Below are 25,121 nucleotides of genomic sequence, written 5' to 3'. Positions count from 1 at the left end.
TGCCAACACAAACTGGCAATGGTTCATATGCCATAGGAATTAACCACTTCGTGGTTCTCTGTGTAGCACAGAAACACTGAAGAGACATAACACAGATACAGACTGTCTGGATATTATTCCTGGGATCTCAGAAGAGAACTGTTCCTATTCATCCAAGACAGTTTCAAATCTCACTCATGTAATGACTGGAGGAAAGCCCTATGAGAATATGTGTTTGAGCCTTCCTTCCCAGGAGTCCAATTGAATTGGCAGAATGACTTAGATTGACTTAGCTGAGCTTGGGAACAGACCTTTTAATATTAAGAGAACAAATGAAAAATCCTAAGGCTCAATCTTATTCTAAAAGTATTTACTTTACTTCATCTCATCTTCTCAGCTAACTCAGAACTACTGTGAAAAGACGTTGGAACTAAAGAAAAAAACTAAAAAATGGATTAGAAATCCTTGCAAAACTTATATTTTGTAATAAGGTATTCAAGAAGACTTTAACTGCTTGAACATATGCTGTCTACATCAAGATGCTTTTACTCTTGAAAAATCCTGAAAATGTAGTATTTGAAGAAAGGTTTTCTTTAAATCAAGAAGTTACCTCAAAGGACTCTATGCTGAATTCCTTTGGAAGACTTGTCCCTTTGTTCTTTAAATACAGTTCAATATAAAAATGCATATGCATCAGTTATAAAAGTGAACATATACACATCAGATACACACAGAAAACTAAACTGCTTTGGTGGTCTGTCTGCAACACAGGGCCATATTTTCCTCTCTCTTGCAAGTTTTTAAGACAGTCTAAAAAGCCTGTTTGGTGTGGAAGGGTATTCCTTCTTCAGTATTCCACTGTTTCACTGAGTTCTTACAAAGACAAAAGTTAATGCCTTCATCCCGTCGGACAAAAGGATACATGAAAGTACATTGAAAACAAAGAGTGATCTTTTTCAGACCCTCCTTTTTTGCGTGATCCAACATACTACCTGACTTCCTTTTGATTTATAGTCCCAGACGATGATTGGCCTTTCAGTTACAGCCACAACACATTCCATCTGAGTTAGGAAATCACATCCAGTGATCTCGTCTGTTGTTAAAATACATATTTTAAACCATTTCCGCATAAATTCCATATACTCAGCACTAAATTCAAACCCAGGTAATGGGACTGGGAATTCTCCAGAACAGCTCTTAAATGAAATTGCCAGGTTCAACCTCTGTTATCACTAACTCATATCAGATGCAGAGGAGCATTTCAGAAGTCTTATTCCATGGTTTATTATAAGGACTTATATTTATGTTACTTCTGCATTAATTTAATGTGCTGAAATATAAGGTGCTTTCTGCTATGCCTGTGGTGGTATATCTGAGTTACAGATTTGACAATTTGTTTATTAAGCCTCATCAACACCTTAGGCTTAAAAAAAAAAAAAAAAAAAAAAAAAAAAAAAAAAAAGGATGGTTAAGAGTCCATCAGAAGCCTGAATGGATAAGTACATCTTTGCTCAGTTTCAGTTTTGGCATAAGAACAGTTCAGAATACCTTAATGAGGTTACTGAGTTGAAAGCCAATGAATGACTGCTCAAAGAATTCAAGCATTTCAGCTCTGATGACTTAACAGGTTTCCTTTAATTTCTGAATAACCATCATACGAGTCCCTTCTAGCCCAACACATTAACCAGTAGGAAAAAGAAAAAAGATTTTATGAAATGACATGAAAAGTTCTCACCAACTTTTCAGGCAACAATTCCAGCATTCATGGAAGCATGTCTTTTCATGAGAAAAAAAAATCATTAACAAAGACAGATATGTGATTTTGTGCAAATAACAAAGTATACATGACAGGGAAGCTGCAGTTAGGAGAAGAATTTATGAAGGAGTTTTTCTGGTAAAAGCTTAAATCTAGCTATTGTTAGTTGATATATTTGTACTACTTGTCCTTCTCTGAAGAGGACAGAAAAAGATGGCATTATGAATGCATTTATTTTTGCTATGTCCCTGCTCACTCTATGCTGAAATTCCTAAATAAACTTTTTTTTCTGTAATTCTTAAAAGGTATTGTAATTCTTAAAAGGTATGTATACTACTTAGAACAAAAGATAAAAGTCAATCTAAGAATCTTGTTAGATTCTTCCCTCTACAGAAGATATATATTTCTAATTACTGACTGTCAGCCTAAAATTATATCTGAAAAAAAAAAAAATCATGTTGCAACATATAGCATGCTATTTCTATACCCAGCAAAAAGCAAGAATAAGTAAAATATATTCTGGATTTATTCTCTTCTTTGCTTTTGCATTATTTGTAGGCACAGTCTTATCTGATAATACAGTAGCAAAAGTAGGAAAAAAGATGTTTATTGCACCAGTTTATTAGAAGTTGGGAGTCAGGAAAAGATCCAGCATAGCTAAATTGAAGTTTCCTGGAACAGGCAGCAACAGAAATGTTTTCATGCATGAAGGATTCACATCTCAAGTTGCACTAAATTTGTCTTTATTAATTTCAGTGAAATTACTTAAATTACATCAAAGATCCATAGATATAAAGGGCTGGGGAGTCCACTATAATAACTGAGTTTGGCTTTTTGCATTGCATGCTCCAAAGAATGTCAACTGAGAAGTTAGAGCCTAAAAGAGATGGAGAGACTGTTCAAGATCAGCTTGATACACTGAGAAGTGGCTGATCGAAGAGAAAGGTTCGCCACAGACTACCAGCAAAACGTACTGCCTAATTCCAGCTTTAGAGCTAAGGTGTTAAGTGCTTCTCCTTAGCACTACAGAACTTGACATACAAGCGGCTGCACCAGGTTTTGCTATTTCTTTCTTCTGTTCTGTCACTTCAGGCCTCTATCTTCATTCTTTCATATCTGCTACAATTTCTGATTTTGGCTTGCCTGGCCCTAGCTTCCATCCTCTGGGTCTGTGTATGCTTTTCTGCATTATATTTAAAGGACATTTCATTTCTATTCTTCAAGAGAAGCAACTTGTTCCCTACCAATATTCCCATTTAATGATATTTCCATGCTGAGTAATATTTTTGGCATCTGTCATTTGGACAGTCCTTAATCGATTTAACATGCACTTTAGTGTTTTGTTTGCAGTGGTCATATTTTAAAACAGAAAGTCATATGGTACTAAGTCAAACACAGTACAGCTCTAAGTGTGTTATCTTTATGCCTCTTCTCTTTTCACTCAGCTACATAACCTCATCAAGGAATGAAATCAGGTTTGATTGAAGTGACCTGTCCTCCATAAAATATTTGGAACAAAATCATAAATGATCTGTACACATAGCTCATGTTCTGTATATACAGTCATGATGTTGGGAAAGTTCTGACGGTTGCAACTTCCTGCATTTTATTCCTAGAACTACTGTGTTTTGCAGCCTTTTTAGCTCAACATCCTCAGGGCCAAGATCTCTGTCACTGATTAGATCTCTGTTCTGTTACACCTTTAGAATGAGAACACTAATGGAAGAAGGTAGAGGAACCTAAGGACTGTTCTGCAAATTGTTAGCCACCATAGATGGAAGGTTTGGAGTCTAGTAATTTATCTCTGAATTCAGTGCCTTATTTCATTTGCATAAGGATGCATACAAATGCACAACTTGATCAATTAGCTAATGCCAGTACTGAAGATGGCATAAAATCAGATGAAAATGGCACAACAATTACAGTGAAAAAAGAAAGGACTTATTTCTGCAGATCTGAAGATGAGAAATAAAAGCCCTGCAAGGCAAAGGCAGCTTTCTCGCTAGCTATTCAGAAATTAATCACAAGGTTTTTCTCATAGTTCTATATTATAACATTTATAAGACCATTAGAGGTCTTCTACTAGTATAGTTCACTGTATCTTTAATAAGTGCACTGTGGGTGATGACTTACACTCATAAGATAAATGGCATTTGATTTTTAATAATTGTTTAGATAAAAGTTTTTGAAATGAGAACATTCAATTTTAATAAGCTTATTTTGAAATAATTAAAATAATCATAACCAAATTCTAGAGATATATCTCTCAAAGAATACCCAAGTTAATCCATTTAGTAACATCATACATTTCAACCGCCTTGCAAGTGGAATTTATTCTCTCAAAACCATCCAGAATTTTATTTCACTGCAATCTGGGGTAAGGATATAAAATTCCAGTTAAGAACAGAATAGCTTAAAACATTGAGTTCTGTAAACATCAAAATTTTTTAACAACCAACAAAAAGTTCAAGTCAGTAATAGCCATTTTAATTCTATTTCCACTGCTGCAGTTAGAAGGATGAGAGGAAGCTGTATAAGCTAAGGGGATGACTGTTCAGTGCAAACACTCAAATTAAGATTGTTAAATTAAGATTGCCCTTTCCCTTCAGCAAAGCAGAGCAGGATGCAGAAGGGGGGCATTTTTAAGTAGAGTACCTGAAATTTTCACAATTGTGATACCAAAAAAGTGAATATAACAACAGCTAATCTTTCAAACAGAGGTCCAGAAGGATTGCATAGTGTTGTGTGCAGCAACGATCCCCACTGATCCAGTGATAACCAGCAGCAACGATCCTACATTGCAAGGGGGAGGGGTCCAAACCATTACTATCCTCCTTTTCTCTTTCCCTAGGGAAGCATGCAGAAGTGGAAGCATCTCGGGGGGAAATGCATGAGAGGGTGGCACATAACAAAAGAGACGTCAGATTAGGCTAGGTCACATGGATCTGGTGCAGAGCTGAACAGATTTTTGTGCTTACAGATACTAAAAAAATGCACCAGTTTTGGAACTGTGTCCATTTGGAATTACAGTCCTAATAACTATGGTTATACTCTAACACTGAGAGGTACCATTATATTAAACACACCCTTCTTTCACACTTTTTATGGCATACATGTTCTTGAACAGTGCCTAATTCTGCCATGTCTTCCAAATATCTTCCTTCTGCCAAAGTAAAATGCCATCCACCTCTCCTGATGATACATTATAAGATTAGTGCTTGGTGCCCAGATGAAGAAGAGGACCATGCAGCCACAGACTGCCCACTGTAGCACCAGGCTGACGTTCCGGCTTCTTCCCCTTGGTTTCACCAGGGCCAAACACCAAACGCTGTTCTGATGTGATCCTACCTTTATACACTTGGACGGGGGAAATTGTTCTTACAAGCAAATCAGAAGCATACTATTAAAATTCACTCCTGTAACACAGTGGTAGGAGAAGCTCTAAGATCCTAGTCTAAGTTTCCAGAAGTCAATAGGTCCCAAGAATGTTTCTTATGGTTTAACTCTCCATGTTAATTACACAGGTCAGATTAGCCTTGCAAAAAATTAAATGCAATCCCAGCACTGAGGTTTTGTTTGTTTGTTTGCTTTTTGAAGTTGGAATAGCTGTACCTGTGGTCAGGAGGTTTTTTTTTGGTATTGTTTATTTATTTTTCCTTTTTGCAGCATTCACAATATGTGACAGAATCAACAAAAAAGCACTGACCAATAGCACAAAATACTTACAGAAACTTTTAGGGCAAGGGATCACGCCATTTTGTTGCAGACCAATTGCAGCTCTCATCTGCATCTCATCTTAACTGAAGGAAACTCATTATCTAAAATCTGCAGTGACGCTCCCAGGGTAAAAACAATCTTTTAAAATATATACCATGTAGCCAACTAATCTAATTAGTAAGATGTAGAACTGTTTTCCACTAATGCATGTATACTCTTTCTCGTTTAAATTTTACACTGACAAATGAAGTATTGGAGCTTAAAAGAAAAATTTCTGGAAAATTCTACTAGAAATACTACTGATAGACAATCTGGTAGAAAATGCAGCATTTTCCTCAGGTTTCTTTTTATCAGAGGAAAGAAATCAAATCACCTAAATGTTTGTGCAATTGAAAAGAACAAATTGAACATTTGACCTGTGGTACACTATGCCAGATTATGCAGAAGTCTTGAGGTCAGAAGTTGCATCAGAAAAATGTTCAGTTTCTATTTATTTCACTTTAGTATATATTGATTTTTAATTCAAATGATTTAAAAAGAAAGAGAAAAATGAACTTATTTCAACATTGGAGGTTGCCAGAACCTTCATCTGAAAAACAAAAATATGCTGTCATAATAACTAGATAGCAATTAAATTAAAACTCTGAAAACAGCTCTGCTGTATCACAGGCAAAACAGAAAAATAATAGCCAACAGAAAGATTGCTGTTAAGATCTTTCTGAGAGACATCTCTAGATTGTCTGTCTGTTGCTCTACATGTAAAGCGAGGAAGTTAAACCCTCTTTTTCTCTCACTGGTTCACTTTTTTTTTTTAACTTTTTAATTTCCTTTTTTTTAAATTGAGATGTTAGTTTGAGCAAAATCAGTAAAAAAAAATTTACAGCAGAGTACAGATCAGCTCTTCATCTGATGAAATTGTGCTTCTAATAGAACAGTTTTGGATCCTATGTGAGGTAGGATGTGGGATACAGAAACACAAGTTAATGCTGTCCCAGATGACGTTAACTATTGCCAGCAAAATACCAGGTAGAGATATAACCTTACATTGCAAATAGGAATATGCATATTGGTACAGCATCTTTCAACAAAATTAACTATTAGCAGACAGCATAACATGTGCCTTGAAAACTAAAGTCCCAGGGTGGTAGGCATATCCCACACAATCGTACAGCAAAGACAGGGTCACCTTTGTCTTCTAACCAAACTAATGTTCAGTTTTCAAAATCAGTTTTAATCATTCCCTCCTGAAACATCCATAGCTGCTTTTTCACCTCCTCTTGCCCATGTCCATTATCAGTAATAAATCAGTAGTGCCTCATTCCCATCCCAGCAATTCCTCAGTTTGTAAATGGAGAAGCTGAGATCAAACTCTTTCTTCCCATAAAGGCATGCTGCCCAGAGTCATCATGGACAGTCTTTGAGCAGAATTTAACAGAACTGTTAAACAACTGTTTCATATCCACTCACTGTATCAGATTTGACTTTATGTACAATAACATAAACTAGAGCCTACACAGAGATTTTTCCAGCTGCCTACCTATACAGCTCTTCTGTGCTGCCTGAGGCAGTGTCCAGGCCTGAGATCCTGAGGAGGGTACGTATCTGGTTTATGTTCTAGAGGAAGCAGGAGATGGCTGATAATGCAGTGCTGCATACAGGTTTTGTAGTGTATTAGGTCCATATCTGTCGCAGACAGCAATGCTTAGCCCTCAGATAAAGAACACTCTATCCTACAAATAAGTAACTATTTCTTTGCCTTCCCTTCAATTTCTAGTACCTGCAGATATGTGAGAGAACATAGGATTTTGTATCACAGTAATCAGGGTTTAGAAAAGCCTCCAAGCCCTCTTTTAGACAATTGGATTAACTGGGAATTGATGTAGTGAATGATGGAAGACTGTTACCGGTGAAACAGGAGATGATCTTGAAAGCTATCTTGATGTATACTGTCTAAATTTAGCACTCTTAATGCCATCTAACATGACTGATACTAATTATTTTCTGGAAAAAAATCTGATCAATTCTTATATAACTGAAGCTTAACACATTCACAAGCTGCGTGATGATTTGCTACCTCTTTATCGTTCCTGTTCCTATTTGTTGATTTTTTTTGGCGGTTTTAAACTATTCTCAGTTTCTAGCCAGTGTCAAATAAAAACTCTAGATTGTCAACTGACATGATTCCAATGATATAAAGCAAACATTAAGGAAATTGTTAAGTTGTATTTGCTTTCCAAAGAGCAGAGAGAATAACACTAAATTGATCTTGTGGAAAGCTTGTTTGCACATCAATTTACATCAGTGTGAATGAATAGAATATGGCACTGTCTCTTGCTGCATATATATGTTTCTTAGCAGTCAAATATCTCAGAAGTGGCACAGTTAAAATATATATTATTTAGATTCGCTGATTATATCAGACCAAATATTACTCATTCATGTACATGGAACACACGGACTTGTGTGGGATATATGTGTATCCAAGAAGACCACGTGTAATCACCTCTACTTTAAAAATGCAACAAATATACCCAAAATAAGCCTCCACATTTGTCAACGAACTGCTCATGAACTCTTATTTTTGCCCCTCTAGCCAGAGCACAAGTCCCACCAAGCAGCAACTTCAGGGCAAGAATCTTTGTAGTTCCTTACCAATAGGCTACAAAACTAGACTAGCCAAAACAGGTCACTAGCTGAGACTTTAAAGCCAGTTCTCTTTAAATTTTTGGCCTTTGGGTGAAGAAAAATGATGTAAAAGTTGTTAACTTTATATTTGGCTTTGTGATATGAAGTCATATTCTAATAACAGGATTCAAGTGACTGCATTGCTAAAGAGCAAGATTTTATTCTTGCTTGTATCAAGATGTATCAGAGCAATTTTAATGAAGTCAAAGGTCATTTGCTCATATCAACTGAGATCAGAGATCATATCATGAGTAACTGACTGCTATCGTAATGCCTTAGTCATTTTCAGAATGTACAGTCTTGTAAATGGAATTTGAGGTCCCCAATTCACTGCATTAAGCAGCTGTATGGAAAACTATTTACATGGCAGTCACTGATGTCAGTGACATCAGTCCAGACTATGAGGAAGCAGCAATTCTGAACTTCAAAACTGCATGGGGATGTAGGGGGTAGGGAAGAGATCTATTTTTAACATTATACTTTGTGAAATTATTTCTCCTAGGTACGTAAGAGGGATAATGCTCTGGAGGTCAAAGAATTAGGCTTTCAAATAAATTAGTTTAGAATTTACCAAAACTGCAGTATTGCTTTGTTGTTTAATCATCCACAGGAGTAAGTTCTTGCTTTACACACTTCTGTCATAAACTGAAACTAGCTGAAACCTCTAGAAAATCTTATTGATGCTTTAAAACTTTACTGCATTGTTTTAAACAGCTTTTAATAAATTGGTTGTATTAAGGTTGTACAAATGTAAAGTGCCAATGAGCATATCTGTGTGATGTACCTCACAACATTTAGAATTATATATGTTTAAATAGTAGTATTATCTGGGAGACTCACTTACTAAATATATTTTAACAATATCTTGAGCCTGAACTTCTACTTAAAATGATACAGATCTCCTTATGGCTTGCTGACAAGGGGAGAGAAGCAGTGTCATGCAGACTGCCAGAAAATTCAAGACTTTTGAGCTTCAAGACCTTGCTGTATTGAGTAACTGTTCTTTGCAGACTGAAAAATGTTTTTCTGTTCTGAATATTCCCAGTAGCTGTAGCAAATTGTTAATACTCTGGTTTCCACTGTTTTTGCAAAAGTTAATTCCAATAGGATATTTTGTATTAAATAACACTTTTTAGAAAAAAGGAAGCAGGTTATATTATATTAAAATGACTTCTATTAGGATTTTGTTTTACAACCATCTCTATTTCCTATCAACTTTTATGGACTCTTGAGTCGGTTTATAATTCAAAATAGCAATGTATATTTCCCACTGTACTTAAATGTATAGAAAATGGTTAACTTTATTTAAAAAAAAAAAGATATCTAGCTTTTTTTATGGGTAAGTTTGCACTTTAGATCACAGCTCACTCAGTTCATGCATACAGTATCTAGCAGAAAAATGAAAAGTTTGAGTCGGAATTACCTGGTTGTTAAAAATAGTTAGCACTCCTTTCTGAGAGGATGTTACTGTGAAATCCAGATGAGGCACCTTCACTATGCTTTTAATCACATCTCGTCTCTTGACAACGACACAATATTACTCTTCACCTCACAGGCACAGAAAAGTCTACATACTTTTGAAAACATAATACTGAACGAATAAAACCATAAAACCAAGAGCATTCTCTCTTCCTGAAATATATATTGGCACCAACTCCAAGGCAGTAATGCAGTAATACATCATAGATTATCCCATACCTGATTTAAATAATCATGTTACATTTTAAAATATTGTTAATGAATTATGGATATGCTAGTTCTATTTTTTTTTTTGTTTTTTGAAAGATATGGAAAGGCAAAAAAAAACCCTGCATAAATAAATAGTCTGACAGACAATGTTGTAATTTAAAAATAATAGAGGAAAATGGTGAGAGAACTGGGCAGAGCAGCAGTAGTATATTGAGGCAGTTTACTAAGAAACATAAATTCTGGAACACACAAGAAGCATGATTAGTAAACAAAGGCAGCCATGAGATCTTACAACTGTAATTTCAATAATGTGCAACACAGAGTACTGAACAGTGATTTTGTTGTTGTTGTTTTGAACTCAAGATGAAATAGGTCACCTGGATGAGTAATCTGCTGTTTTTCAGATACAAGGAAAACAATGTTTTCTTCTTGACCCTGGGAAGACACGGCACCACATTCTCCTATGAGATAGACAAAATTTTGCACTCTTTTCTAGTTCAACATTTTTCATGTTATACAACAGAGATCCCTTTTTTCTTCTCTGAGCAATTCAGACATACAACTTTCAACAAAAATATTGTGCATATTCTTATACAATGTTAGTCTTCATGTTTCAATTTGTAGCTTCCTCCTTACCATGTACACAATTATCCATCACAAATCACTGTCTATTATGTCTCTAAAATTTCTCCTTTTAGTTTCTTGTGACATCACCTTATTTTTCCATCTTGTACCCAAACATAAATCTGAATTTTAGATTCATGTCTGAATGCAACTCTGCAACAGGCACACAACTGGAACTCCCATCATCCATGTCATATCTTAAGATATTAAATAGTATTGGCCTCAGTATTGACCCCTGGCATACACCACCACTGACTTGCCTTCAGCTGTTTTTTCTGCAGCTGAGGGGTTCAGCCAGTATTCTTTCTGCCTCACTACCCACTGAACTAACCCACACTTTGCCAGTGTGTCTAAGAATATGTTATAGAAGACAATGTCAAAAGCCTTACTAAAGTCAAAGTAAATGTCATCTGCTGCTCTCCCCTTATAGTCATGTCACTGTAGAAGGCCATCAGGTTGGTTAAGCATGATTTCTATGATTTCCCCTTTGTAAACCAATGCTGACTACTCCCAGTCACCTTCTTGTCCTTTATGTGTTTGGAAATGTTTTCCAGAATTAGTTGCTCTGTCATCTTTACCAGAGATTAAGGTGAGGCTTATCATCCTGTAGTTCCCTTGATCCTTCCTCTCAGCCTTCTTGAAAGATAGGAGTGCCATTTTTCTTTTAAGCACATATTCCTATTTTTTTTTTCAGGCAAAGGAGAACAAGCCCTCCACCTTTCCAGGGAATATTTTTTTGGTGGGAGTAGTTTTTTTTTTAAATGATAACCTTTTTTAAATGATAACCTTGTATCAGGTCACTGCTGAGTCCACTGTCACTGCCCAGCAGGCAGAACACTGCCCAAAGAAAGTACATCTTAGAAATCCCTTACAGCAGCAAAAATAGCTTCTGCTGACATGGAGAAAGGGATCCCAATAAACCCCATCCAATACCAGAGGTTGACAAAGAGCATAAAATATGATGCAAAATACAATTTACATATTGTTCATTATTGCCACTAAAAATGGAACTTTCAAAGTGTCAGCTACCTTTGGAATGCAGAGGAATGCAGAGGTCAGTTTTTCAAGTCAGATGACAACTGATAAATGACACCTGTTAGGCCACCTAGGTCTTCTAAATTTTGGAGACAGTAAATGACTAAAAGTGTACTCTAATGAGATTAAAGAGAACATTTTAAATTATTATTATTTTTTTTTAATATAAAAAAGTGTTATTTGAGTATGGGCATGTTGTTATGGAGTTCAGGGAACTTAGGACACCCTTGAAAATGGAAGTACTTGAAAAAGAGAAACATCAAAAAGATAAAGGAGTAGAAACAGTCACACTCCGTGATCTTTTAGGTCACAGGAACACATCCTGCAGATTTTGTCAAGCTAAAGAGAAGCCAGTTATGGAGAAGGAAATTTTGTATTTGTGAGAGCAGGAAAAGAGGAACAAAGGGTCAGGGACAGAGTTCTGGGAAGGAAGAGAGAGACAGAGATGATAAAAAGAGAAGTATCAAAGGAACAAAGTGACGTGTATGCCTCTTCCTTGACTTTCAATATATATGAAATGCTCAGCAGTAACAAAAGCAGCAGGGGAATTCAGGAGAACAGGGATGAAATATAGTCCTTGTAGAAAAAAATTGAGAACTGGAGCATAGATAGCAGAAGACACAATGGCTATTTAGAATGTTACAGAAAGTAACCATTATTGATGATTCATTTGAAAAATTAAGTGATAAAAAGGAAGCTACTTCCATTTTTCACAGGGGGTAATTAATAGTATGTCCAAATTGCAGATTATAAATGTGAGTTGTCTAACATAACTAGTAGGTTAATGAAAAATATAAGAATGAATGTATCATTTAAGGGAGACATATCTATTTCACTATCTCTCTAAAACAACAGCCAGTTTCAAGTAGAATACCCAGAATAGTTTCCAGTCTCTTAAAAGGCCAATTACTATTTCAATAGTTCTTTAATCATGCAAGACAGAAATTGTCTTCTTTTTTTTTTTCCTGAAAAAGTTTCACTTGAAAGAAAAGCCTAAGGAGGATGAGAAAAGAAAAGGGACTTAGGCTGTTCAAGTGTTAATTAGAGTAAACTTCAGAAAAGTAAAATAAAAAAGAGGAGGGGCTACAAATGTGGGTGGAAGAAAAAAAAAAATCTATTGTCCTAACAAGTAAGTGAATATGCAAATCTTTAAATGTCAAGAAGTTAAAAAGATTAGAGCTTGAAGGAGACCTTTTATTGAAGGAGACCAATTAATGGTGATCCTTTTGCTATCTTAAACATGGTTTGGCTAATGAAGAAACTTTCTATGACTTTTCCAGGTTTCTTTTGTTCTTTAGTTCTTTCATTAATGCTGATGCTGATTCTTGTGCTTGCACCAATTCTTGTGCTTAATATGCTAAAAATTCTGTACCTCGAATCATATTTCCCTCCTTTTTCTGAATATCTTCTACAACATTATTTAAGCATATCATCAATTTAGCCAATGGCTTCAGGAATTAAAAATAATTATGTAACGTAGGTAATTAGCCTGACTGTACCGCAAACTCAGGTAAGAATCTGCAGTAAAAGACACTACTCTAGTAAACGAATAGATCTTTCTTCAGTTATCTTATTAGGTAGAGGGCCTGAACATAATTTGCTACTGCTTGGCTTTCCTAAACAAAGGGTTGGCTCAACCTGACAGTCAGCATGAATTCAGAAGTAGTTTTCTCAACTGGTCTCCATTTCGTGCCCGTAGAGCGTATCATACTCTATAGTATATGTGTCTAGCTTGTCACCTCTACACAAGAGATTGTCACCTCACTCTTCTCTCCCATACAAGAAGCAAGGAGTTTGAAATGAAGCAGAGGATGCTGAATCATGTGAGAATTTCACTAGGGCTGTAATGAAACATTACCTCATGTCTGATGGCAGCTGGCTATTTCAAGAACTCAGCTTGTACAACTTGTACCAGCAAATCTGCAATTTTTTTTTCCTATTCTTTTAGTGAGTTTCAAAGAAATACTGAGCAAAGCCAGGACTGCATCTTTAACTATCCTCTCATGTTTAGTGAGGAAGTAAGGAAGAAGGGTGATATGCAAGTATGACATGCAAAGAAAAAGAGATTTCAAATTTACATCTCACTAGATGAATTAGTAAGAAAGGAAATGGATGTGGCCTGAAGTTTTGTCTGACAGTCAAATTCACTAGAAGGCAGTTACATGATATCTGATGTCCTCTACAGATAATGATTTACTAAATTTCCCTCAGGCCCTAGTTGAAGAAAATTTTTAATCCCTGACATAAGCAAAGTTTGTGAGTTAGGTGACATTGCAAGAAAGAACAATTTTAAGAGAGGTATTAACCAGAAATCTTCTCATAAAGAAGTTTATTAAACAGAAAAGACCAAACACATTGTTTTCAGGATGGTGTTAGGAAACTACTCGATAGCAGTTGTTAATAAAATGAAAAGAACAGGTGTTGGTTATCTTCAACATTCACATAAATAATGTGATGTTCCACTGTAATGTAAAATGGAAATATGCTAAAGAATTAATCACTCAGTAATACCTTGCCTCCTGGCTTTAAGACCAGCAAGGACTTGTCACCTATGCTGTTACAGCAGAGTTACTGTGTGCTGGAATTTATGTCCCCTGACCACCCATCTTCAGGCATAAAATAAAACAAAGATCTAAGCATTTGATTGTGGATACTCTTGATACAGAGTGGATCTAACAATGTAAAAATAATTTGTTTTTGTACAACTGTTGCTTGAAACACTATCCATGGTAAACATCTTATTAAAAGACACTTCACTAGAGCAAGCATTCATAATTTCTCAGAACACTTTGGAAAGTAGGCCACCACATTTAAAAGAAACGAGACAAAGTATTTTTCATACAATATATAAAAATGTGGATGCTATGGAAGCATCCTCTTTTGACGGATTCAGAACTAATTTACAGACAGGTAGATGAAAAGTGCATCAAGAGATACTAAGCATAGATTGCATCAGCAAATCTGCTGCAGAAAAAGCTTAAGCTGCTATATGCTGTCAGAAACTAAGGGAGGTAAACCAGATCTACTTAACTAATTATTACATTCTTTTTGTCAGGATTTGCTATTTACCACTATTAGAAAAAGAAAAATGGATTACCTCACTCACTTACAGACTTCAATAATTTTCCGGTTACAAAAAAATCTACTAAAATGGTGGCATAGCTCTAAAGCTTCCAATCAAAAGTAAGGGGCAGATCTATCTCTGGGAGAAGAAGGAGAGGAAAGATTTGCAATGGTCTTGCTAAAGATAGACTTACCCTCAGGGCACAAATTGCATACTGTAGTCATATGATATTTGCATTTTGTCAAGATGCCTGAGGCTAATGCTTATCAGTGAAGTAGTTCAGAAGACCTGGACATATTGATTTCTACCCTCAGGCTCTATGATCCAAATCCTGCTGCCTTGTCAGGAATCTAGAATATCAAACTTTGCTTGAGGATAAGAAGTTCTGGTAGACAGCTCAGTGCTCTTTTACAAAGCAAACAGGAAAAATGTTTTTATTTAGTTAGGTCATTCTTCATCATGCATTCATGTGCATCAACATAATAGGTTCAAGAATCTTAGAGAGAACTGGGGCCAACTTCCTCAAACTCACATAACCAATGTAGCATAAAGTTTAAGAATTTAGATTTGCAAGCTCAGCTGATGATGTACTAAACAGGAACATCATTGTAGGAAAGAAAAGTAATTCACCTACAAATGAAAATGTAATTTACACAGGCTTTATTAATTTAATTCCAATTATTATTATTATTATTTTTACTAATACTAGAATTGATGCTGTAACCAGCACAGTACGAACAAATATTGCTCTTAAAAATCTGCTAGAATTAGCAGTTTGGATTCTCCCATGTGTTAAGCTGTTTTATACAACATATTTAGAAGTCCGAAACTAGCCAGAGATAGTCAGCAGAAAATCCAGTTCAGGGAATCTCTTAGCTAAAAACTCATAGAGACAATACTGTCATTTGCAAAACACTCAGTTGTTTAAACTCGTCAAGATGGGGAAAAAGGCAGAGGTCAGCAAAGCTCTGCTGTACTTAAACCTTCACTGACATAATGGCCTGAAATAGTAAGCCCCTACTGTAGTGAAATAGGTTAGGGGTAGCTTTGGGGATTTTTTTCATTTTACAACTTTTCCTTTCACTGAACACAGATCTTCTGATGCTCAAATTTCACATACCAGGTTTTGGTACTAGGAGAATAGGATTTTTCTTACTTAGACTAAAGTTAATAATAGCATAGCACACAGAATAACACAAGCTAAATTACAGCTAAATTAGTGTTACCTCCTTCATCTCTCAAGTCATTGATAAAAGTGCATCAGGTTACAGAATAGGTGTTACCACTCATATTTCACAAGAAAAATTCAGAAAGATAGATTTACCCTCCTGTCTTCAAATGTCTTCCCTGGAATCTTGCATTTAAACAACAAGTAAGTACAAGTTTCTAAACTGTTTACTAATAGAGTAAAAATAAACATGGAGCCTCTTTCTCAGCTTGTTGAAATTAAACATCACTTCTTGCACAGGATAACGAAGCCACAAATGAGGTACTCCAAGACAGTCCTTCAATTTTGTTTTTGCCTAGATCAACACACACAATACGTTTTATCTAATTTTTAGCTTCAAAGGCACATCTATATTCCAAGTTATTTCTTTTTTTTTTTTTTTTTTTTTTTTTAACAACTGAACGATGACCAGAATAAATAATAATGAGGCTGCTCTTATTGTGACATAGAGAGACAAAGGACTCATGTTACAGCTTCTGTCCTCTACTTCCTGTTCTATTTCTCCTTCAAAATCAAAAAAGTGCAGATCACATCTTCTCACACTGTATTCATTAACGCATTTTGAAAAAAAAAGTTCAGTATTACTTTTTAAAACCACATGATTTGCAACACATGACAGGAAACAGATAAAAGAATATCTGAAAAATTCTCAGCTCTTCTTGTCTTCCCTTACTTCAATAACACGATTCTGGTTTGTTGAAATGAACCTGAAAGGTGTGCTGGGATAAAGTTTATCCTTTCATGCAATAATAGCCACTAGAACTGAAAAAAGCAAATCTTTGCCCTGATTATTTACCATCAAGAAATTGGATTTACATAATTCATCATTTTTGTGCTTTAACAGATCACAAGAAACATCACAGAAATTATGACTTATAGATGTGGCAACTCTGCCAATTATACTTTGTGAACAATTACCACGGCATTGTAATTTGTCCAAAAGTCCTACAAGGAGGTGAAAAGTACTCTCCCAGAGCAATCTACCTGTTTCCTGTAACAGTCAAGAAGTCATAGTTTGAACGTTAATTTGATGTCTTTTCTACAGTTTTGTTGCTGACACATATTCTCAATAAGAAAATTACACTTTTTAATCAGAAAGAGCCTCTTACCATCTTTAATATACAAGCCTAATATTTCCTCTGTCTTCTGTGCTACTGTTTTTTCAACTAGTTTCTGCAACTCCTTCAAAGCATTCTTCAAAGCACGTTAAGAGCAGAGCAACTCTCGTTATCACAATCCTTTTCAGACATCCTTTATTAAGAGAAGGCAACAAGGTAGAAAGAAGGACTCTTCTTACTGTGTAGTTCACATGAGTTCATATGAGATGTCACTACATGATCGGAATATATAACAAGAAAGAGGTGACTCTGGTTTAGCATCTCAAGATGGCAAACATGTTAGTGAGCTGTTGGTGTCACAACCTCCCATTACACCAATTCTACTCACTGAGCAACTCTGTGTCACATACCAGTAATAACCTGGCAAGTGAGATTAGTTCCTGGAGTCTGGTGCAATTGGTGACTGAACATGCGTGATCTTTCTCACCTCAAGAGCCAGGTAAGGATCTCATAAGGGTTCAGTTCTGCTACAGCTGGCAATGACTTAGCTATAGAAGATATCATTCTCTGGTAAGAATATACCTTTGAAACTAGCTGTTGCAAGTTCATACTATCTTTCATAATTTTGTACTGAGTAAGAAGGAAGGAAGATTATATCACCTTTCTATGCTTTGGACTATCTTCAAGACTTTGCCAAAAGCTGCACACCAACTCTTGCAGTTAGGAACAGCTGCTGTTGTGGAGTTCCTTGGATCCACACATTATTTGGTGAAGAATGATGGAGCCAGCTCTCCTTTTATATTTGCTTGGTGATAGGAGAACTGAGAGCAGTCTGGTGATATTCTGGCACGTTCTACTCTTTGTGAGGTCTGGCCAGGTACCTCAATTAGGTCGGGGTGCCTGGTTTTCCAGTAATAAAAGCATTTTATCAGGGATGTTATGTTTTGAAATTATTAATGTAATACAAAGAGGACAACTCAAGTTGAAAAGAACTAGAAAAGTATTTTTTGACAGCTGGTACTTGGGAGTGACATTAAATATTTTCTTTGTTAGTACATCTCTCTCCATTTCTTCAATATATGCTTTGTCATTGGCTTTATTATATTAAAAATCCCTACTCAGTAAAATAGGACTTCCAATGGATCTATCCTGAAACCCAATTAACTCTGCAGGAAACCTTTATTTATTTATTTATTTATTTATTTATTTATTTATTGCATATGCCATTATGATTAAGATTGCAAGAAATCCCTTGACGGACTGGTGGAGTTTTAGTATTTTCAGCTGTCCAATTTCCTCTTCCTTAAGCTCTTAGAGCCATTTACACTAACTTCCTCTGCTTGTGAGAAGCTACACGTACTTTTTTTTACTGTCTTCTATCAGTTTTGTTAGATTGCTTTGTACACTGGAAAAGCTCCTGGAAAATGCAAAGCCGAACAATGCCTTCTATAAATATTTTTTTATGTTTTTATTTTTTCTGTGCAACACACAAGGGGGAAAAAACTACCCAGTCTAAACCAATCCATCTACCAGTGTCACCGTTTCAGATTTAGTGCTATATGTATTTACAAAGGGCAACACACCCATTAGTCTTGTGTCAATTGACAATCTTGTTACCTGTCAGCACCCTGCATCCCTCAATGGGCCTTACCTGACTGAATGGCCTCACCTGGAACCTCTCACTGCCCTTTGGCTTATGAGCTTTATTTAAGCCCTTACTTAGCTATGCTGCAAGTAGGTTTCTTCCAACTGAGCCTGGTTTGTTAATGGTGCTTGCCGACTTGATCTTGGCCCTGTCTTGTCACTGCACTGTTCTGGACTGTTTGTTGATTGTGGTTGCTACCAACAGAGCTTCTCTGCTTGCCTTGCTTAGGTGCCATGGTACTGCACCCATACGAGTGAAAACTCAACCCTGCTTCTAACCCTTGGCTTGTTATCCTTTCCTGTTCTCACTGCTCTTGGGCACTACATATCTTCAGTGTTTATTTCCTGATGATTTTCCTATATTGTAAAATTCTTTAAAGTCTTCATTGAGCACTATCTATTTTTTTTTTTCTCCAATCACCCCTCTTATCTCCTTCCTTAACTTCCAGTTAAGTTATTGCTTCTTTCTTTCTCCTAACATACAAATAATGATCACTGAGATTAAGTGCTGGGTATTAGTATACGTCTGGCCAAAATTCAGCAATATTTGTTAGATGATCCCTGTTTTGAAAAGGGTCCACATGTCCACATTTAACTTGTGCCTAAGTTCAGTCAGGACCTTAAAGTCAGATATTCCTATACCTCAGTGACCCAAGAACTTCTGTCTGTTTGTAGTTGTCCAAGCAACTTAAAAGCAGGATGTGACTGTTCAGAAAACAAAAATCGCAGCTACCACTTTGAAAAGTCACTCACTGACCCATCAAAATCATTGTGAAAGCACCAAAACCTGTGTTATATTTGCATTGTCTTTCCATCCCACCACATCTTAAATTCTTTACTGAATAGTGGAACCCTAGGGTATCCTCCTGGAGTGCTGGAAAAGTTTATTTATTTTTCCTCTGGCTGAAAGAGAATCAAATCTAAATCTTGTCTCCTGAACGAGTATCACAGTGACTACTGAATAAAGGATGAGTACCACTTCTTGTGGGAATATTCCAAAGAATCAAGCTTCATTCAGTCTTTGGAAAGTAATGATATAAACAGCTGTCTTATAAGAATGGTTCAGAATAAAGTAAAAAGAATAGTGTTAGAAGCTTTCCTCAGAGAATAGTAACTATCTATTGAATAGGCAGTTAAAAAAAAAAGTCTTTAGATATCAATAATTAGTATGTTAATTACTTTGGATCTTGTTATAATTGTAGGTTCTGTGCATATGGAAGCTAGTTATCTTGCTTAGGGTTCTGCATTACAGATGATCAACTGTCTCTGTGAACTTTTAGTGAATCTGACTCCTTATGCTTGATAACATTTTGTAAATTGTAGAGGCTTACCATTTCTAACTTTGTCAAGTGAAGGCAGTATGTACTAATTCCAAGTCGGATGAACATTTCTGTCTTGTTAACTTTATCAGGTTGCTAAAATTTGCCTGTAAAACAGGAACATCCCAACCCAGAATTACTTGTTTTAAAGTATTACAAATTCCTGTAATTAATGTCGACATTTTAACGTGTGCAATATCCACAGCCCCTTTTACAACACTACACTCTGCTGACATTAAATTCTGCCCTGTCTCTGATTATCACACTACTCCCACATCCACTGTAGATTTACAGGAATGTCATTGGCATAACAAATATAAATGAACTATAATTGAAGGTGAGAAAAATTGTTCATGGCATTTGCCATGCTTAAGCAAATTTCACATTTGTTTGTTGATCTAATTCACATTCATTAATGCAATTACATATTTTCATGATCAACAAAATTCCAAAGTACTTCAGAGAAACACATTAGTGATAATGAATAGAAACTGGTATGTTCTGTCATTTAAAAAAAAACAAACAAACACAAATTTGTAAGAAGCGAGAAAAGTTGTTCCTCTTTTTATTCCCCTCATCAAGGTAATTTACAAAATCCTAGATTTTTTTTTTTCTTAATACCAGTGAAGACGTAACTACTTTACTGAGCAGATGATTGATTTTCTGGATGAGAAAATCTGATTAGAATAGGCAGGCCAAAATATCCGTTGACCTTAAGTAGCATTCTTGCTCCCGAATTTAAGGAAGGCACCATGAATTCATAACATTTAAATCCAGAAGGGGTGATTAGATCTTCTACTTTCACTCCCCCTGTATCACAGATCTTTAAATATCAGCCATTTATCATTTTAATTATCCCAACAATGTTCTTCCAGAGCGTAACTTGCAGAAAGGTGTCCAGTGGACACCAAGACATGGAGAATCCATCATGTTTGTTCCAAAGGTTAATTGCTCATACTGTTAAACCTTAAAACTGTCATTTGAATTTGTGTGGCTTCAGCTTCCACTAGACAGTTTTTGTAAAGTCTTCAGTGATTTAGAGAAATAGTTGGTATATTCTCCTACTACAGCCCTTATACCTGATTTTACTTCTCCATTTTTCTCTTGTTAATTAAAATACATTGAATTCTGTATCTCCTACTCCAACATTTTCCTTCAGGTCTCAAAATAATGTTTGTGATTCTTTTCTGCATTTTTCAGCTTTTCAGTCTCTTAAAAAAAATGCTGAAACCACATTGCTATGCAATACAACATTATGCAAATTGGCACTCTGTTCAAACAATGAACTTCAGTCTATTCATTAGATCCACTTTTTACTAGATTATATTGATCAATTTCTTTGTATTGTTCTTTAGCTATTTATCTCCACATCAGCTTTTCTATTACTTCATCAAAGGTGGATGACAAGCTCATTGCTCAAGGCTTGCTTGAATTGCTGCACGTGGAATTTCTGCTTTGTGGATATTCTGTGGTTGAAAGGAAAGGAGGAATTGTATTGTATATGTTTTGTGTCTATCTAAAGGATTGACAGTGATCAGCCATGTTTCAAGAACAACAAAACCACTTCTTCAAAAACAGAGAAAGACCATAATCATCACACTCACTTGGAAAAAATCACGCAAACAGCAGTGATCTTTTCCACTGGGAAGAATTGCTACGTATTCCTGCTCAATCACAGTGAGTACATCTTTTGTTTATAATAAGGAAGAGAATTGTGCAGAGGAAAGCAGTACTGACTCCTGGTAAAGGGAGGGATAGCTTGAAGATGCGTTTTTGCTAGTACCTACAGTAATTCTCCAGCCATTATAAAGGAAAATGTTTCACTAGTGTGTCAAGACACTTGGTGGTTGGTTGGATACTGTATCTTGGCTAGAGTTATGGTGTATTCCTTATGGAGCTTCAAGCTGAACTGTTGTTATGCAGTGTGTGCTATTGACTAATTTCTCCATTCTGCGTCATCTAAGCTTGTATGACATGACATTATATTCTCATTTCTCAATTAACAGGATGGAAAGGTTAAGAACAGAAAACTATATTTTGTTCTCTTGCAACCAAGGGATTTCTTGTTATACAGCACAATCTAAATATGTGGAAATCACAAATAAAGTACCATTGTTTTCAGTACCAGCTAATTCTGCTATCTTCAATGCTTAAACTCCAAAAAATGTACAGAACAATTTTAAAATAAGATGTGATGACTGAATAGACTGACAAACTAAAGTAGAGAAGAGAGGAACTACATTAGAAGATAAGCTAAGTCTAAGAGACAAATTCGATATTAAATTGATGAGTAACAGGAAGTCCTTGCATTAGTAAGTCTACAGTAGCATTAAATGAATAAAAAGCATTTTCTTTCCTGTCTCCCTTACTGATACTGTGAAAAGCATTGGATTTGGAATATGGTAGAGGTAACATACATTCAGAAGTCAAACTTCCCAACTCTCCCGTTCTTACTATGCGATCACATTGCTCTGGATTGGTAAATTCTCAGATCAGTACAAAGTTAATGATACTTTGTACAGCAGGCACAAAGAACAGCTACAGCCAACTCATTGCTGGATTGGCAGCCCGTTAGAAAAATCAATCATTATCAATTTGTATCTCAAGAAGTACCAGAAGTCTATGAAACTGTATGCTAGTTTTAAAATTCTAACCATGTACCTTGCCAGTTCAAAACAGATAACTCTAAGCTACTGCAGAAGACAAACCAGCAAAAAGTGATAGATCTTATTCCCTGCCTGCTACCAGGTTGCCAGTCGTCTTTTCCGATAGTCTAACTTAAAGACAGATCGTCACCAAGTAAAATGACAGTCCAAAAGAAAACACAATAGCTCTAAAATGACCTGAGTTGTCCTTAAAGAAGCTCTGGCGTGTAGGATACTTGGGTTCAGTCTCTGGTTGTGGTCTAGATCAAGCTCAGCCACAAAAATAAATGAATAAACAAATATCCCCACAAACCTGTCTGTCCATAAACTCTTCCTTGTGCTGCAGATACGTGTTGCAGCTATATATAGATGCAGTGAATAATCATTCGGTTTTTATCTGCCTTTAAAGCTAAAGAATGGCAAAGAGAATATATAAGAAATCAAATACCAGCAGAAGGCTGTCAAAATCCTAATTAAAAAGCTGAAGACTGGTTATTTACTTAGTTTCTTTCAGAAACTGCAGTCTAGCTGTCTAACATACCCTTTGAAATAATAAGTTTTAGAGTTCAAAACAAGAAACAAAATCCCAGCACCATTTGATTCCTGAAACAAATGTATTGAGTATGGACAAAAGCCTCTCTTCTCACACTGCTTGTCACAAAAGATGGGAAACAGCCTGTGAATTGAAAGCAGAAGAAAGCTAGCAGAAAATAAAGGAGAAATAATAGAGAAAATAGAGAACAGAAATAATAATAATAATAATGATAATAGAGAAAATGAGTGAAAGCAAAATATAAGGTAATGAACAAATGGGAAATTAAAGATGTCTCAAGTTGCTTAAAACACTTGTCTTCCACTACCCAGTGTTCTCACTTTTTGAAAATATCTCACTGACATTTTTGATCATATAGTGAAGACTGGGAGTCATGGTCAATATGACAGGGTTTTTATTTCTACTCCTACACAAGGTTAGAGAGCACTCTGCTTCATTCTTCACCTCTAATGTGACTGACACTCAATGCTCTGATGTCCTGAAATATTTCAATGTCTAAATACAGCCAAGTCAGAGAACTTCTAAAGTCAGTCCCAGATAACTATGAATTTTTTAATTTTGAAGCATTATTTTAATAGCTAGCTTTTTTTTTTTTTTTTTTTTTCCATATACATATGTAAGCATACATGTATATCTACACACATATATGCTGGTCATCTGAAAAACTACATCCAATGGATTCTACCATTCCATGTACTTTGTACATAATGGACAACACATTAAAAGAACTAATGCAGAAGTGATCTAGGAACACCTAGGGATTTGCAAGGACTTTTTTTTTTTTTTTTTTTGGTAATAATACAGGACTTGTTTTTTCTTATTTTCTAGAAATCCAGAAGATATCTAGAGTGAGTACTTTTGTCAGGTGCTATAGTTGGAAAACTACTTAGAAACCCTGAGTATATGATGGAATCTGATGATGAGCAGTACATTGTCTCAAATTTATTTCTTTCCTCACTAAATTTCTACCCTGTGCCTCACCAGATTTTTTCTCTTTTCATTTTGTGCAGCAAAAACAAGATACACACTAAATATAAGACTTTCTTTTAAGGGCAGAGGATAGAGATTTCTTCTTAATAATGTGTATCATTAATTTGGCCCAGTCATGTCTTATTATTATTGTGAGACTTTTACCATGCAGCAGCTGGTTCTAAAACAACCCATAATATGGTATTTTTGCACAGGGTCTGTCATGCACAGGTAATTCCCTTTTACTGAAAAAGAAAGCTAAAGAGTTATGCCTCTCCTAAAGCACATGCTGAGGTGCCACAGGTCAGTTACTGGAAGTTTTGGAAGGAAGTCACGTGTTCTATTAATCCATCTTTTGGGGGCGAGGGATGTGTGTATGGGGTAATATAATTAATTTGAGAAAGATGTCTGCTCCTACTGCTTTTGTAAACAGAAAAGATGGAAGACCAGTGATCAAGAAATAGACAACTATGTTTTACAACTAGGGTTCAGTTATTGATTATGTCATATTTGATGAATTTGAAAATATTGTACATAAAGTTTATATTGATAAGAATTACAGCACTAGTTTGTCATGTAAAATTGCCACTGCAAGCCCATAATTTGTGTTCATGTAGGCATCTTGAAAGACATCAAGACTACCTCAACTACCAGTGTTTTCAGTCTCAGTCTCAGGAATCATATTCTCCTATCACCCCTCTTAACACCATTATTTATGTTCAGAGGAAAAACACAAACAAACAAACAAACACAAAACAAGCAGGTATTGTTTGTTTGCCAGGCCACATTTCTATGAAAATTCTATTGCTTCTCTAGCTGACATATATGGTCTTCTTTATATAATCTGAACTAAGAAGAGATCTAAACTGAAAGTTTTGTCTGATCCCAGTGAAGGCTGGCCCCTATCGGTGTTCTTAATGCACCTGACTTCCAATAAGAATGTGTGTGGGTCAGCAAATAAACTGGAGGCCTTCCTGTGGGGAAGACTGATGTTTCATCTGGCAAGGTGTGTTAGGCCTAAAGCTTGGCTGAGCAAAAATTACAGGCATACATATTCAGGAATAAAAGCTCAGTTTGGAGACAGTACAGTTAACCTAGCACAGCTGGGGATTACTTCAACTCCTTGACTACTACCAGCTACAGTTGTAGGAAGGCA

General features: G+C 35.8%; 1 protein-coding gene across 1 annotated transcript in view; it reads right to left on the bottom strand.

Annotated features, from left to right (window-relative positions):
- WDR64 (WD repeat domain 64) overlaps positions 1 to 17,027 on the bottom strand; it is a 49,773-nt gene extending 32,746 nt beyond the window's left edge. Inside the window, 7 exon segments of the mRNA XM_072035101.1 lie at positions 972 to 1,080; positions 6,013 to 6,041; positions 9,561 to 9,679; positions 10,204 to 10,287; positions 12,694 to 12,893; positions 16,799 to 16,979; positions 16,982 to 17,027. Coding sequence (XP_071891202.1) covers positions 972 to 1,080; positions 6,013 to 6,041; positions 9,561 to 9,679; positions 10,204 to 10,287; positions 12,694 to 12,893; positions 16,799 to 16,979; positions 16,982 to 17,027 — 768 coding nt within the window.
- Positions 17,028 to 25,121: the final 8,094 nt, after the last annotated feature.

Source organism: Anas platyrhynchos, chromosome 3, assembly GCF_047663525.1.
Source record: "Anas platyrhynchos isolate ZD024472 breed Pekin duck chromosome 3, IASCAAS_PekinDuck_T2T, whole genome shotgun sequence".
In the NCBI taxonomy this organism is placed as follows: Eukaryota; Metazoa; Chordata; class Aves; order Anseriformes; family Anatidae; genus Anas; species Anas platyrhynchos.
Note: the sequence above shows the minus strand (reverse complement) of the source record. Positions and strands in the feature narration are given on the sequence as shown.